Source organism: Strix uralensis, chromosome Z (assembly GCF_047716275.1).
Source record: "Strix uralensis isolate ZFMK-TIS-50842 chromosome Z, bStrUra1, whole genome shotgun sequence".
NCBI lineage: Eukaryota > Metazoa > Chordata > Aves > Strigiformes > Strigidae > Strix > Strix uralensis.
The window spans coordinates 59,062,121-59,075,542 of NC_134012.1; the positions used below are offsets into that span (position 1 = coordinate 59,062,121).

A 13,422-nucleotide genomic window follows, 5' to 3' on the forward strand; every position below is an offset into this window, starting at 1 on the left:
ACCATTAACCTAACATTGACAGTTCCCAACTACACCATATCCCTCAGCGCTATGTCCACCCTACTCTTAAACACCTCCAGGGATGGGGACTCCACCACTGCCTCGGGCAGCCCATTCCAACGCCTAACAACCCGTTCTGCAAAGAAATACTTCCTAATATCCAGTCTAAACCTTCCCTGGCGCAACTTGAGGCCATTCCCTCTTGTTCTATCACTCATTACTTGGTTAAAGAGGCTCATCCCCAGCTCTCTGAAACTACCTTTCAGGTAGTTGACAGTAGTAGTGGAAGAAAGACAACACTGACAATTAAGTATAAACATAGAATAGGAATGGAAGAAAAAAAAAAACTTGGTTCCGCAAATAGAGAAAACAAATGCATTCCTCTCAGAAACAACCATTTCAGTATCATTTTACTGAGCTACTGCTCTGTGGGCCAAAAGAAATGGCAGGTTAAACCTCTAAAGGAAGTAAGTCACAAGCACCTCATATGTGTCAAACCTAATTCATAAAAACAAACACTACACTTGTCCCTTCAGTAAACAGGTACTGTTTGTTTGCTTTTTAATACACCCTACTATCTCTACACATAGCTGCATACAACTGAGAAAAGGAAGTCACACAAAATATTAGCAAAGTACTTATTTAAATTACATGGGGTCTCACCATAGCACAAAAAGTTCCTTTTGATTATTAAGATCATGTAAACATTTAAAAATAAGTTGCGAAGAAACTAGTGTTTATTTCTGTTTAAAGAGAAGAGCAATTCAGTATGTAAAATTCATTTTTCAATTATACAATATGTGCAGTGATTCCAACAGCTTTTACTGTTAGTTTTCTATCTGCAACTGTGAATGTATTTCAACACAGCCGATGAAATTACCAGTAGCTAATCAGTCATGTTTACTACATCTGTTTATTAACTTACACTTTTGATTATACAATCTAATGAGAACCTAAGCATTAAGTGTACAGAAGACCAAACCAAGCCCACAGACATACAGACTGTGTTAAAAGTTACTGCACTTTAAAAAAAAAAAAAAAAAAAAAAAAAATCACACAACTGAACTGTTTTTCTAAACAAGTCTCCACAAATGTAAAGTGAAGTTTATTCACTTCCATAATCCTTGTGAATATCCTGAGACTCTGATCCAAGAACTAAAAAACAATAGCAAGGCTGCACAATTCAGTAAACAGATTTGAAACTTACCATAGAAGTCACAGATCTGGCATCTTCTTCATAATTCACTACAGGTGGTGGCTCCTTCCCATCATTCTCTTGAACCTTTTGTTCCAATAGTTCTTTCTGGGCAGCAAATTTTGCCTCAGAGCATCTTAATTGCTGAACTGTTTGCTTAAGTTCTTCCAGGGCTTGTTTTTGGCTCAGCAAGAGTACAATACTGCAGAGAAAAAAACCCAAACAATTTAAAAATATACTTAATTTAAAATACATACTTTGTTTCACAAAAGCTGGAAAAAAAAAGGATGAAAATTCCTGAAGAGAATTATTTGTTGAAAGGCATAAACACAAGAAGCAATTCTAGAAAATTTTCAAAGCTACAAGACAGTGCAAACACCTGCTTTGCCATTCTCTTTTCTCAAGCTATCACAAAAATCATGTTGTAAAAAATATAAATGAAACTAATATTTTTGTCCACTTTTAACTGAATTTAAAAACACTGGGGTTCCTCATCCTTTAGAGAAGAAATACATTTTTAGATTATGATTTCCAGTGATGAGAAATCTACTGCAATCCACACAGGTATTGTAATAATAATCTGCACAATTAAACCCACCTTACATTCAGTATAAATTCACCTGGCATCAAGTTGGAGATATCTATTGTCTCTTCTGGACTGAAATGTCCTCTATTGCCTAAGTATTTCTGGACTGCAGTCTAATATTCTTCTTATGAAGTTAAATAAATTGAACTCTATGAATAATTAAAAGCTATTTTTTCTTGTCTTCTGCATGTTTTTTTCAGCTTATTCTCTGAATACTCCTCACACCCCTGAATACTCCTAGACAGGCAACATAATTCAACCATTACTGAAGGACAAGCAGACCCCTTAGAACATCTGCAGGTACCTAGATGACTATTATCCTAAGAACTGCCAAAACCAAAGATGGACAAAAGCTACCTAAAAGACAGAACCATCCACAGCACAACACAGACACCCTTAAAAGCACTCAGCTGGAGCCCAGTGACATATGGTTTATAAAGAGATGCAGAGTTCTCAGTCTGTGAGAACAGATGAAGGAGCCAGAGGGAGCTGAACCATGAAGAATGAGGACAGTATTTTGTCACTCTGTAGCTTCAGAATAATCCCTGGGAGACAGACCCTCCTGCAAGCCCTACCCTTGGAGAAAAAAAGAAATCTGAAAATCTTTCATATTGAGATTGTTCCTTCACAAACAGATGCTGAGCCATGTGACTATTCCAACAGGTTCCAAAGTGATAAGGAACCATCTGTAATAAAATCCTTATTGGCAGGAAAAGATAAAAATCATATCCCTATAGATGAGCATTGTACAAGCCACCAAAGAGCAGAACTCCGTGCAACAAGCAGAATGATCATTCATGTAAGAAGTGTGACGGTCCGATGAAACCATAGTTAATATCTCAGCCATTCGGTAAAGAACTTTGGCAAACGAAATGGATCCTATGGAAACGCCGGGGCTCTGCAGGCAATGGCAAGGAGGCGCGGCAAGAGGAGGGGTCTTGTGGAGGTGGGACCACACTTTCCGGAGGTTGAACTTCGCTATCTCAAGTGACTCTGTGAAGAGCCAATAGATAAGCCGTTTTCATGACGCGTGTGCTAAAAGGAAAGGCCAAACTACGGTCACACCTGCAGGGAGGGGGGAGTAACTCCCCAACGACCCCCAAGTACGCCGACTCACTTCCAGAAGAATGTGAAGGTACAAGCTGTGCGTGTACCAAAAACAAGGAGAATTCTAGAAACATAAACTGCGTGTGATGCCTAATTAGCCTAACGAGTTCAAGTGCCCAACCCCGAGGAGGGGCAAGGGATTATAAAAGAACAAAAGTCAACGCTGTGGGTGGCTGCACCCCTCCAGAAGTGGACTGCTAGGCTGGCTGGACCGACGATGGAAGCAGGACTGATAAAATCTTCCTTTTAGTCTCTCTTCTCTCTCTTCCTCTCTCCCCTTTTCTCTCCCATTCTTACTCTCTATGCCTGCATATAAAGGCAAGGCTTGTCGGGGCATGTTTAAGGCTTATCGGGGTATGTTATAAAATTTGCCACTAGTCGGCAGTTTAATGACTGTTGCAGAGGTTTCTGACAGTTTCATGCCAATTATCTGTTGTGACCCAATAAAAATTGAGTTTTGTGAATTGAAGAATCCTTGGTGTGGTTGCACCTTAATCCTGACCCAGGAATCAGCAAATCTGAGTTGTCATCTCGAGAAATTGAGACATGACAAGAAGGAAAGCTATGACATATGAAGACACAATTAGAGGACCTGAAACTGAGCTCTGACACAAGACTGCACACATTTAAAAGCATCACACGAAGAAATGAAAGAACATTATCTTGACGATAATGTCAGGATAATTGTTCATCTGGTCCTCATTAGGAGAGAAAAAAAGAGATCACCCTATGAAAATGATAGCTTTCCACCATCAGGAGGGCTTTGGTGAATGAATATACACTGACTAGAATGCGAACATCCCAAACACTGAATGGTTTCAACTCATCATGATCAGGAGATAAGAAAACATACCCTGCAAGTTAAAAGTCACAAGTTCCTGAACTGTGGCAAGATGGATTATCGCCTAATTGGTTTGCCCAAAACTGACATAGAATGGTCCCCATTCCACCTATCCAAGAGTAACTAAAACCTATAAATTTATTTGCCTATGGCTTGCGTGAGTGCAGACTTTATAGTCCTTGTGGCTAGCAAGAGCTACTAGCAACCTCAGAGAGTCAGATCTTGTGTGAAGAATCCTTGCAAGACCAGAACAGGGCTACAGCTTAGGAAGTGGTAAAAAGGTGAACCAAATCAAAAAACAAATATTCAATATGCTATCATGTCACAAGGGCTTATGGTATGCTTGACAATAAACATATATAAAAGAAACATAATTAAAACTCTCTCTGTGTTGCAGGTAGTATCATCATTTGAAGGCAGAAAGGGATATTGGTGCCAGGGTAATAGTACCAATACAGCTACATATTGAGGAGGAAGACAAAATCAGAGACCTGGAGATACACTTCTGCGTGCAGCCTAATGAAAAGTGTATATACAAAGATCAATTTGTAGTTTTTCCAGAATTAAGATACCAATAAATGCTTTGAAGCCTCAGCTCAGACTGCCACTGCAAAGTCAGTGAACAACTCAGAACCCATGGTACTGAAGCTGTGTCAGAAATAAGTGGGGAGAGAGCTGAAGTCCAAACTGGTTCAAGTGAGGATACAGAAAACATGATTTTGCAGACTTTTACCATCATTTTGTCCAGATAAAACAGACGAGATTTCCTCAGCACTTAAGGGTGAAGCTCAGCACTTTGGATGAGGCTCAACAATAACGTATGGTCTAGAGCTCTTGCATTTGGAGTGGAGTTCCTCACTTTCTTTTCTGGCAGAAGACTTGCATTGCACCAAATGAATGACATCTGGCTGAAAAGGCAAACTTTCATTTATTGCTCAACTACCTTTACACTTGCCTTGCAGCACTGAGGCGTGTCATATGCTATGACAGAAGTCAAGAACATGCCACAGTTAGACAAGGTCTTCTAGGGACCGTAAGTATGTGCAAAAGCATCCTGATCACTCTGCACTGCTGTTAAAAGGTGAAAACGAGGTCTGTTGGAGGAAGGCTTACAACTAGAAACCTAAGCCAGATTTCATGCCTTTTAATAAGACCTACAGGTACTGGTACAGTCTGAACTGAAATCATCTCTTCAATACCACAAACATCTGCTACAGAATCAGTCAAAAGAGCCTACCCACAGCAAGAAACACAGGGATGGTCTGAACTATTTTCAGAGATAGAAACCCCATCAAACTCATATAGTTCAAATACAGTTCATCCTTTTAAGTAACATGCAGCAAGGAAGGTAGGTCAAGAACCAAAAAATTGGAAAATAAACTGAGTACAATCTTCTGAGTACATTCTTCTCACCAGAGAAAGAACATGAAAGTACCTAATCAAAACACTGATATCATATATATACACAAAGTTTTGGATATGAATGAAATACTATCCAATGTATAAAGTGACAAGATGCCATCAACAAAGAGCTTCAAGACTTCTTCAGGGAATGAAGACAAGATTACTTGAGGACTTGCATTCCAATTTGCTGGTATTGTAAACTAATATTTATAACCAAGTTAGTAAGGTTATGACTGCAACAAGAATCTAGAAAAAATATCACTACAGACAGAATGTCTCTTTATGTGTTGTATTAACTTCAGTTTAGACTGGAATGTGAATATTTTTTCTAACCAGGGGTAGAAAAAAACCTAAAGATCTTGCCCAAGAATAATTCGTTATAACAATGTTTTATTTATGGCACTATAAACCACTCATTAACCTCTTGCCTTCATTATTTACTACGCAGTACTACAGGATATCAGCTTTATATTGTTTCATAAAGAAAATGTAACAAAGAATGAACATAACCTGATGAGTTCCAAACATGTTACTGCATAAGATAGAGTACGTCTTGCACATAACTCTGAAAAAGTCTTTCACAAAAATTTTATCTACACAGTGAACTCTGTCAGAGAGGCAATCTGGACTGACTCCTTCCATCAAGCTAAAGTTATAATACTAACCAAAGGTCCATTTCTTGAGCAATCCCAACACTATGGCAATTATATTAAGCTAATGGAGCTGCTCAGTTCTCAAATGAATTAGGATCTGCAGTGGGTAAGGGTTATTTTTGAGATGGGAAACTAACTTGCGTTTCACAATAATCACTTCTCACAAAAGCAGAACAAGATTAGTGGAGGTTATTATTTAAGTCTTAGAAATTGCATTATAGATGCTTTTCCCTCAGTGTATTTTGAAATTTCATTTTCACTTACTCAGACTTCTTTTCACAAGTCTTGGAGGACTCTTCTATCTTTTTCTCCAGTTCCAACACAAGTTCCTCTTTGCTCAAAAGGGTTTGCTGTGTCTGAATCAGTTCTTCTATTACTGTTTTTAACCTGTAAGACATAGATTTCAGAAACCCACATTGTGAATACAAAAACTGTATATATTTGGGAACATTGTACTATTTTTTTCTGAAGATGAAATGGAGCATTATTCTTTAAACTACCTTACTCAGTGCTTGGTGATGGTTTTTTGTGGATATGCCTTTATATTATTAACCCATATTATTATAGATCCCATACTAGCCTCTGTATACATACAAGTTACAGATCTGCTGCCTGCAGACTGTCCTATCAAGAAAATTTTTTCCAGATTGTGTGATGAGTTCTGTGAATTAATGCCTTATTGCTAATTTATGAGATGTTTTATGAAAGACAAAAGCCTTCCAACTCCTGAAGTACATGTTAAATAAATACACAGAATCAGTAACTGGGCTGTATTCATCTCTAGAAATAACAAAAATACAAATTGACACTTTCTAAGTGATCTGCATATTTTTCTCTACAAATAACTTTTTTAAAGCAACACAATCTGTAGTAATGGTTAATTCAAAGGAAAGATAAAACTTGGACAATACTCCTCAATCCAAATGGAGAAGCGGTTATTGTATATTAAAACCACTACTGATGTTGTGGTTTAAGCCCACCCAGCAACTAAGCACCACGCAGCAGCTTGCTCACTCCTTCCTCGCAGTGGGATGGGGAAGAGAATTGCAAGAAAAAAGGTAAAAACTTATGGGTTGAGATAAGGACGGTTTAATAGGAGAGCACAAGGAGAGAAGAAATAATAATACTAATAATGCTAATAACAATATATAAAGCGAGTGATGCACGATGCAGTTGCTCACCACCTGGAAACTGATGCTCAAGCCTGTTCCCGAGTCACAATCCGTCCTGCCCCTGGCCAACTCCCCCAGTTTATATACTCAGCATGACCATCAGATGGTATCAAATATCCCTTTGGCTAGTTCAGGTCAGCTATCGTTCCCTTAGCCTATAGGCCATCCCCCTAATGTGTCCATTGAATTTATTTAAACCATGACTTTGGGGTTCCATCTGTTATAACAGTCTTTCGGGGCACAAGAGATGGTGTGTGGTGTTGGATTGTTGCATGCTGCATCCAGAGCTCGTGGCTGGTGTATTTGGTGTGTCCCACACTCGCAGTCTGCAGCTTGAAGATGTTGATCTTGAGGAAGTTGCTGGATGCCAGTTGCTGAAGTCAGTTCAAGTTGTATCATTGCTGCATTTCATTTGGTATCATCAAAGTCTATCCTTCATTGATTTATGTGATTCTTACTGTAATGCCATTGATACAGCATATAGCAACTGTAGTAGTGATGACATACAGTGGCAGAGTTACTTAGCAATTAACATCATACAATTTAATTCACTGGCTGTTCTCACCCTGTGGTGATGCAATTCCTCCCCCCCCCACACCCCTGCACAGTCTCCTTGCTACGCTGCTTGGTGCTTGGTGTAATTCCAACCCCATCTGGACTACATACCAGTCTGGGGAGGTAAGTGCTGCTAATGACAGTGAACCAGAGTGTTTAAAGCACCCCTTTGATAAGCCTGGCTCATGCTCTCCCTATCACATGGGAACAGTTATAACAGTCCATTACCTCCTGACAGCCTGGTACACCTGTACCTGGGATGTGGTCAAGGGAGAACAATAACAGAGTTGCAGATCCATCAAGTTCTTGTGCAACTGGTGGAAGATACCAGAATATCTCATTGTTCAAGCTAGGCCAGAGTGAAAAGTATCTAACAAAAGCCAATTATCTTGGGCCTTATAAATAGCAAACCCAAGGAGACCCTTTGAGCTCTCCTGGATCACAGCAGGCCTGTGACCAGCATCTTGCCTGACTTGGGACGTGTCTCAGGTATCAACTCCTCGCCAATGCATTGTATTTACTCTAAACTCAGTAATAGGGACACTGATGCCCAGATGTCTATGAGGTGGTTTCAGAAATGAGTCCCACTGTCTGACTCAATTCTTTCTGAGATGCCATGTAACACTGCTTTTCAAGGTCCACGACAGTGTTGTTCTAAGCAGTGGCATGGGGCATGGAATATGTTTCCAGCCATCCACCACTGTAATGGTGTAATGGTTGCTTCCACCATTGTAAGCACATGGCACTTGCCTTGGCAGGTTTGTTGGAGTGCGATACAAACAAGCCGCCAGGCCTCCCCATATTTATGTTTCAGGCATCGTCCTCCATACCACAGGCTTTAACTGCTAGGTTTGCTTCACAGCAGAACATTTCACATTCATGGATAACCTGTGCAATAGTGTCCATGGTCAAGTCCACTCCATGGTCAAGAGCCCATCTATACATTGCATCTCTTCCTTGATGGCCTCAGGAGTCATGGATCCTCCAAGCTAGAAATAATTCACCGTTATGTTGCCAGTCCAGATTCACCTGAGCCACGTCAGTCTTAGCAGCCTGATCCACCTGCTCATTTTTTTTATATTACTCAGTGGCCCTACTCTTAAGTATGTGGGCATCTACGTGAGATATTTGCACAACCAACTTCTCTAGCTGGGCAGCAATATCTTGCCACAATGGGGCAGCCCAGATGGGTTTGCCTTTGTGCTGCCAGTTACTCTGCTTACATTGCTGGAACAACCCCCACAGGGCATTTGCCACCATCCATGAGTCAGTATAGAGTACTGGCCATTTTCCTTGATCAGTAATCTCTAAAGCTAGATGGATGACTTTCACTTCTGCAAACTGGCTCAATTCACCTTCTCCTTCAGAAGTTTTCTGCGACCTGTTGTACAGGACTCCATACAGCAGTCTTCTATCTCCCAATGCTTTCCCACAATGCGACAGGACCCATCAGTGAACAGGGCATATTGCTTCCCATTTTCTGGCAGTTTATTATACAGTGGGGCCCATTCAGCATCCATCACCTCCTCCTCTGGAAATATTCCGAAATCTTTGCCTTCTGTGATAACTTCCAGAATTCCTGGGCAACTGGGATTTCAAATCTGAGTCCGTTGTGTGATCAGTGCGACACATTTACTCCATGTGGCATCAGTTGCATGGTGTGTAGAGGGGACACTCCCTTTGCACATCCAGCCCAGCACCGGCAGTCGGGGTGCCAAGAGGAGCTCTGCTTCAGTACCAACCATTTCTGAGGCAGCTCGAACCTTTTCATATGCTGCCAATCTCCCTTTTTCAGTTGGAGTGTAGTGGACCTCAGATCCTCCGTATCCCTGACTTCAAAACCCTAGGAGTTGGCCATTCTCCCTGGCTGCAGTGTAGAGCACATTTTTAACACCTTGTCCTGCCCAGACTGGTTCCAGGGCTACTGCATGTACTCTCCCATTTAATTTGGTCAAAGGCTTGTCGGTGTTCAGGGCTCCATTTAAAATCATTCTTCTTCTGGGTCATTTGATAGAGCGGGTTTACAATTAGAATGTAATCTGGAATATGCATCCTCGAAAAACCCACAATGCCTAAGAAAGCTTGTGTTTCCTTTTTGCTGGTCGGTGGAGACAGAGCTGTTATTTTGTTGATAATATCCATTGTGATCTGACGACACCAGTCTTGCCATTTTATTTCTAAAAACTGGATCTCCTGTGCAGGTCCCTTGACCTGACTTTGTTTTATGGTAAAACTGGCCTTCAGAAGGATCTGAACTATCTTCTGCCCTATCTCAAAAAATTCTTCTGCTGTGTTGCCCTGTATGATGATGTCATCAATGTACTGCAGGTATTCTGGGTCTTCACCCTGTTCCTGTGCAGTCTGGATCAGTCCATGACAAATGGTCGGTGTCATGGCTTAAGCCCAGAGGGCAACTGAGTACCATGCAGCCACTCGCTCACCCTTTCTCCCCTCAGGAATGGAAAGGAGGAAAAATAAAGCAAAAGGCTCAGGAATTGACATAAGGACAAGGAGGGATGATGGTCATGGGCGAAAGGACACGATAGGGTAAGAAAAATAATATCAATTTAATTCAAACACCAACACCACCACTTAACAGTCAGAGTAGGACAGTGAGAAGTATAACCACATCTTAAAAACACCTTCCCCCCACCCTTCCCTTCATGGGCCCAGCTTTGCTCCTGATTTCTATACCTCCTCCCACGCAGGGGGGCAGGGGATGTGGGTTGTGGTCAGTCCCTCACACGTTGTTTCCACCACTCTTTCCTCCTCAGGGGGAGGTCTCCTTGCACTCTTCCCCTGTTCCAGCATGGAGTCCCTCTCATGGGAGGCAGTCCTTCATCAACTTTCTCCAACATGAGTCCTTCTCATGGGCTGCAGCTCTTCCTGAACTGCTCCAACGTGGGTCCCTCCTGCATGCCACAGTCCTCCCAGCAACTAACAACAGCAGGGGCTTCCCTCAGAGTCCCGGCCTTCTTTGGGAGTAGACACCTGCTCTGGCAAGGGGTTCTCCATGGGCTGCAGGTGAGCATCTGCTCCACCATGGACCTCATGGGCTGCAGGGGCACAGCCTGCCCTCTCAGCACAGACTGCAGGGGAGTTTCTGCTCCAGTGCATCTCCCTTCCTCCTCCCTTATTCCACTGACCGCAGTGTTTGCATAGGTGTCTCCATCACAACTCCTCCTCACAACTCCCACCCCTCCTCCCAGGTTCCCCTCCTCAAATATGTTATCACAGAGACACAGCCACCATTGCTAACTGGCTTGACCTTGGCACAGAGCTGGGAAAGCTTCAAGAAGTTTCTCACTTCCCCGCTACCAAAAACTCCACCACACACACAAACTCAACCCAGTAGGACTGCTTCCACCTCTGAGGCAGTCGGTTCCAGGTGTAGTGGATACACCTCCAAGTGAAACCAAACTGTGGTCTGCACTCTGCTGACAAAGGGATTGAGTAAAATGCATTAGCGGTATCAGTTGTGGCATACCACTTGGCTGCCTTTGACTCCAGTTCGTATTGAAGCACTAGCATATCCCGCACGGCAGCACTCAGCAGGGGCATGACTTCATTCAGGCCACAATAGTCTATTGATAGTCTCCACTCTCCATTAGATTTTCACACTGGCCATATGGGGCTATTAAATGGTGTGTGAATTTTGCTGATCAACCCTTGGTTCTCCAGTCGATGAATCAGCTTATGGATGGGAATCAGAGATTCTCGGTTGGTGCAATGTTGCAGCCGATGCACCATTGTGGTAGCGGTTGGCACCTGTTGTTCTTCAACCCTCAATGCCACAATGGAAGGGTCCTCTGAGACACTGGGCAAGGTGGAAAGCTGTTCAATTTCCTCCATCTCCAAGGCAGCTGTACAAAAGGCCCACCAGTACCCTTTTGGGTCCTTGAAATACCCTCTCCTGAGGTAATCTATTCCAAGGGTGCCCAGGGCCTCTGGGGCAGTCACAATGGGGTGTTTATGCCACTCATTCCCAGTTAGTCTTATTTCAGCTTCCAAAACAGTTAGCTTTTTGGATCCCCCTGTCACTCCAGAAATATAGATGGGTTCTGCCCCGTTATAGCCTGATAGCACCAGAGTCCATTGTGCACCAGTGTCTACTAGAGCATTATACTCCTGTGGGTCTGACATGACAGGCCATCGAATCCACACAGTCCAATACATCCAGTTGTCCCTTTCCTCCACCTCGCTGGAGGCAGGGCCCCTCTAATCCAGGTCATAGTGTTCATTACTCACCTTTTGTAAACATGAATCCCTTCAAGAGGATCAGAAATGAGATCAGCCCTTCTACTCTGTCTGGGAAGCTGCCCGCTGGAAACTAGAGGAGCATTTTTCCAGTAACAATGCCCTTTTGTGATTGTTTTTCCATGCAACTCATGTATCCATGCCTCTAGGGTTGAGGTAGGTTTTCCATCCCACTTCCTCATGTCCTCTCCATGGTCACACAGGTAAAACCACAGGATATCCTGCGGTGTGTACCTTCTATATCCTCTCTCTTGATCAGTTGAATGCTAACTCCTAGTAGCTGAGATACAGGCCCACACAGGTGGGGAGTAGGACGTATCCTTGAATTGCTGGAACTCCCGTGACAGTTTCTCCACAGCCGAGATGCAGGCCCATAGGGAGGATGAGAGATTTCCTTCTTATTGTCGGAGTTGGCCAGCCACTTCATCATTTGACCCTCGCCTTCTTTCCAGGACATTACTGCCAATGAGTTGGCACATGACAGTGGTGCACTTCATAGAAATTTCCACCACATGGATTATGTGCATTGGACTTCATATGGATATGTCAGTAACTGCTCGTTATCCAGATCATTATAAATCATCTCCAGCATGGCTAATTCCCTCAGGTACCAGATACCTCTCTCCATGGTGGCCCACTTGGCTGGGTGACATGTAACATCTTCCTTGAAGGGATACATTTACTTCACGCCTGACAGACATCACCTCCAGAGGCTGAGGGCTTGTGTCTTTTTTCCAATCACCTTGTCAGTGTCCCCTTCTCTAGACAGGGATCCCAGCTGCTTGGCTTCCCTACCCTCTAATTGCAAGCTACTGGCCCCGTTATCCAGCATCAGAGCATCCAGGTGACAAACAATGTGCTCACTTGGATGGAAGCTGAAATCTTTTGACATATCTCACAGCTCACTTCAGGGGTAGGGATCGGGTGATTATCTCTGGTTCTGCTTCTTCCTTCTGTTCTCAGGATAATCCTGGTTCACCTTCATCCGTCACTAAGTGGACTGAATGTTTTGCATATTTCTTCTGGATAGGGGTGACTGATACCAGCACAGGTTGGTTCTCTGTTTCACCTGCACTGCCTGTTGCCAGGGTTTGAGTAGCCGCAGTGCCTGTCACTGGGGTTTGAGTAGCCATAGTGCCAGTTGCCAGGGTTGGGGGAGCTGCAGTGCTTGCCACGAGGGTTGGAATAGCTGCAGTGCCTGTCGGTCTATTTTCACTCCCTTCCCCCTGAGGGTGCTGCATCGTATCGAGCAGATTGGTAGATACTGGCCAGAGCCCAGCACAGTGCACTAAGTTGTGCCTCTTTGGAATAGCCACAGCATTTTCCTTTCAAATACTCTATCACTTCATCAGGGTCCTGTAGTTGTTCAGGAGTGAAGTTCCAAACCACTGGAAATGAGAAGTTCTCTAGATACCTACCCATATTCTCTGACATGCCCTGCCACCCATTACTAACCAGCCTTGGGGCAGATCACTGGATGGTATTCTTAAAAAATTTTTGTGTAACTCCCAACAAGACCTGACACATTCAGGAGACGTAGCAATAAGACCATGCTGGCTTGAACATCCCAAGAATATTCAAAATTCTCAAAAGCTGCTGTAATTAGCCTGAAGGACAAAGGGGAAGTGAAAGAGTAGGAGAAAGTATCCCTG

At 43.0% G+C, this 13,422-nt stretch overlaps 1 protein-coding gene across 5 annotated transcripts in view; it reads right to left on the bottom strand.

Moving 5' to 3' along the window:
- FER (FER tyrosine kinase) overlaps positions 1-13,422 on the bottom strand; it is a 213,131-nt gene that overhangs the window by 140,126 nt on the left and 59,583 nt on the right. For all 5 annotated transcript variants that reach the window (XR_012627031.1, XM_074855734.1, XM_074855735.1 and 2 more), the window contains 2 exons: positions 6,051-6,173; positions 1,208-1,397 (listed from right to left, as the gene is read on the bottom strand). Coding sequence is in view for 4 of the 5 variants with exons in the window: in XM_074855734.1 (XP_074711835.1) it covers positions 1,208-1,397; positions 6,051-6,173 (313 nt within the window). In the remaining variant the exon portion in view is untranslated. The remainder of the gene's footprint in view (positions 1-1,207; positions 1,398-6,050; positions 6,174-13,422) is intronic.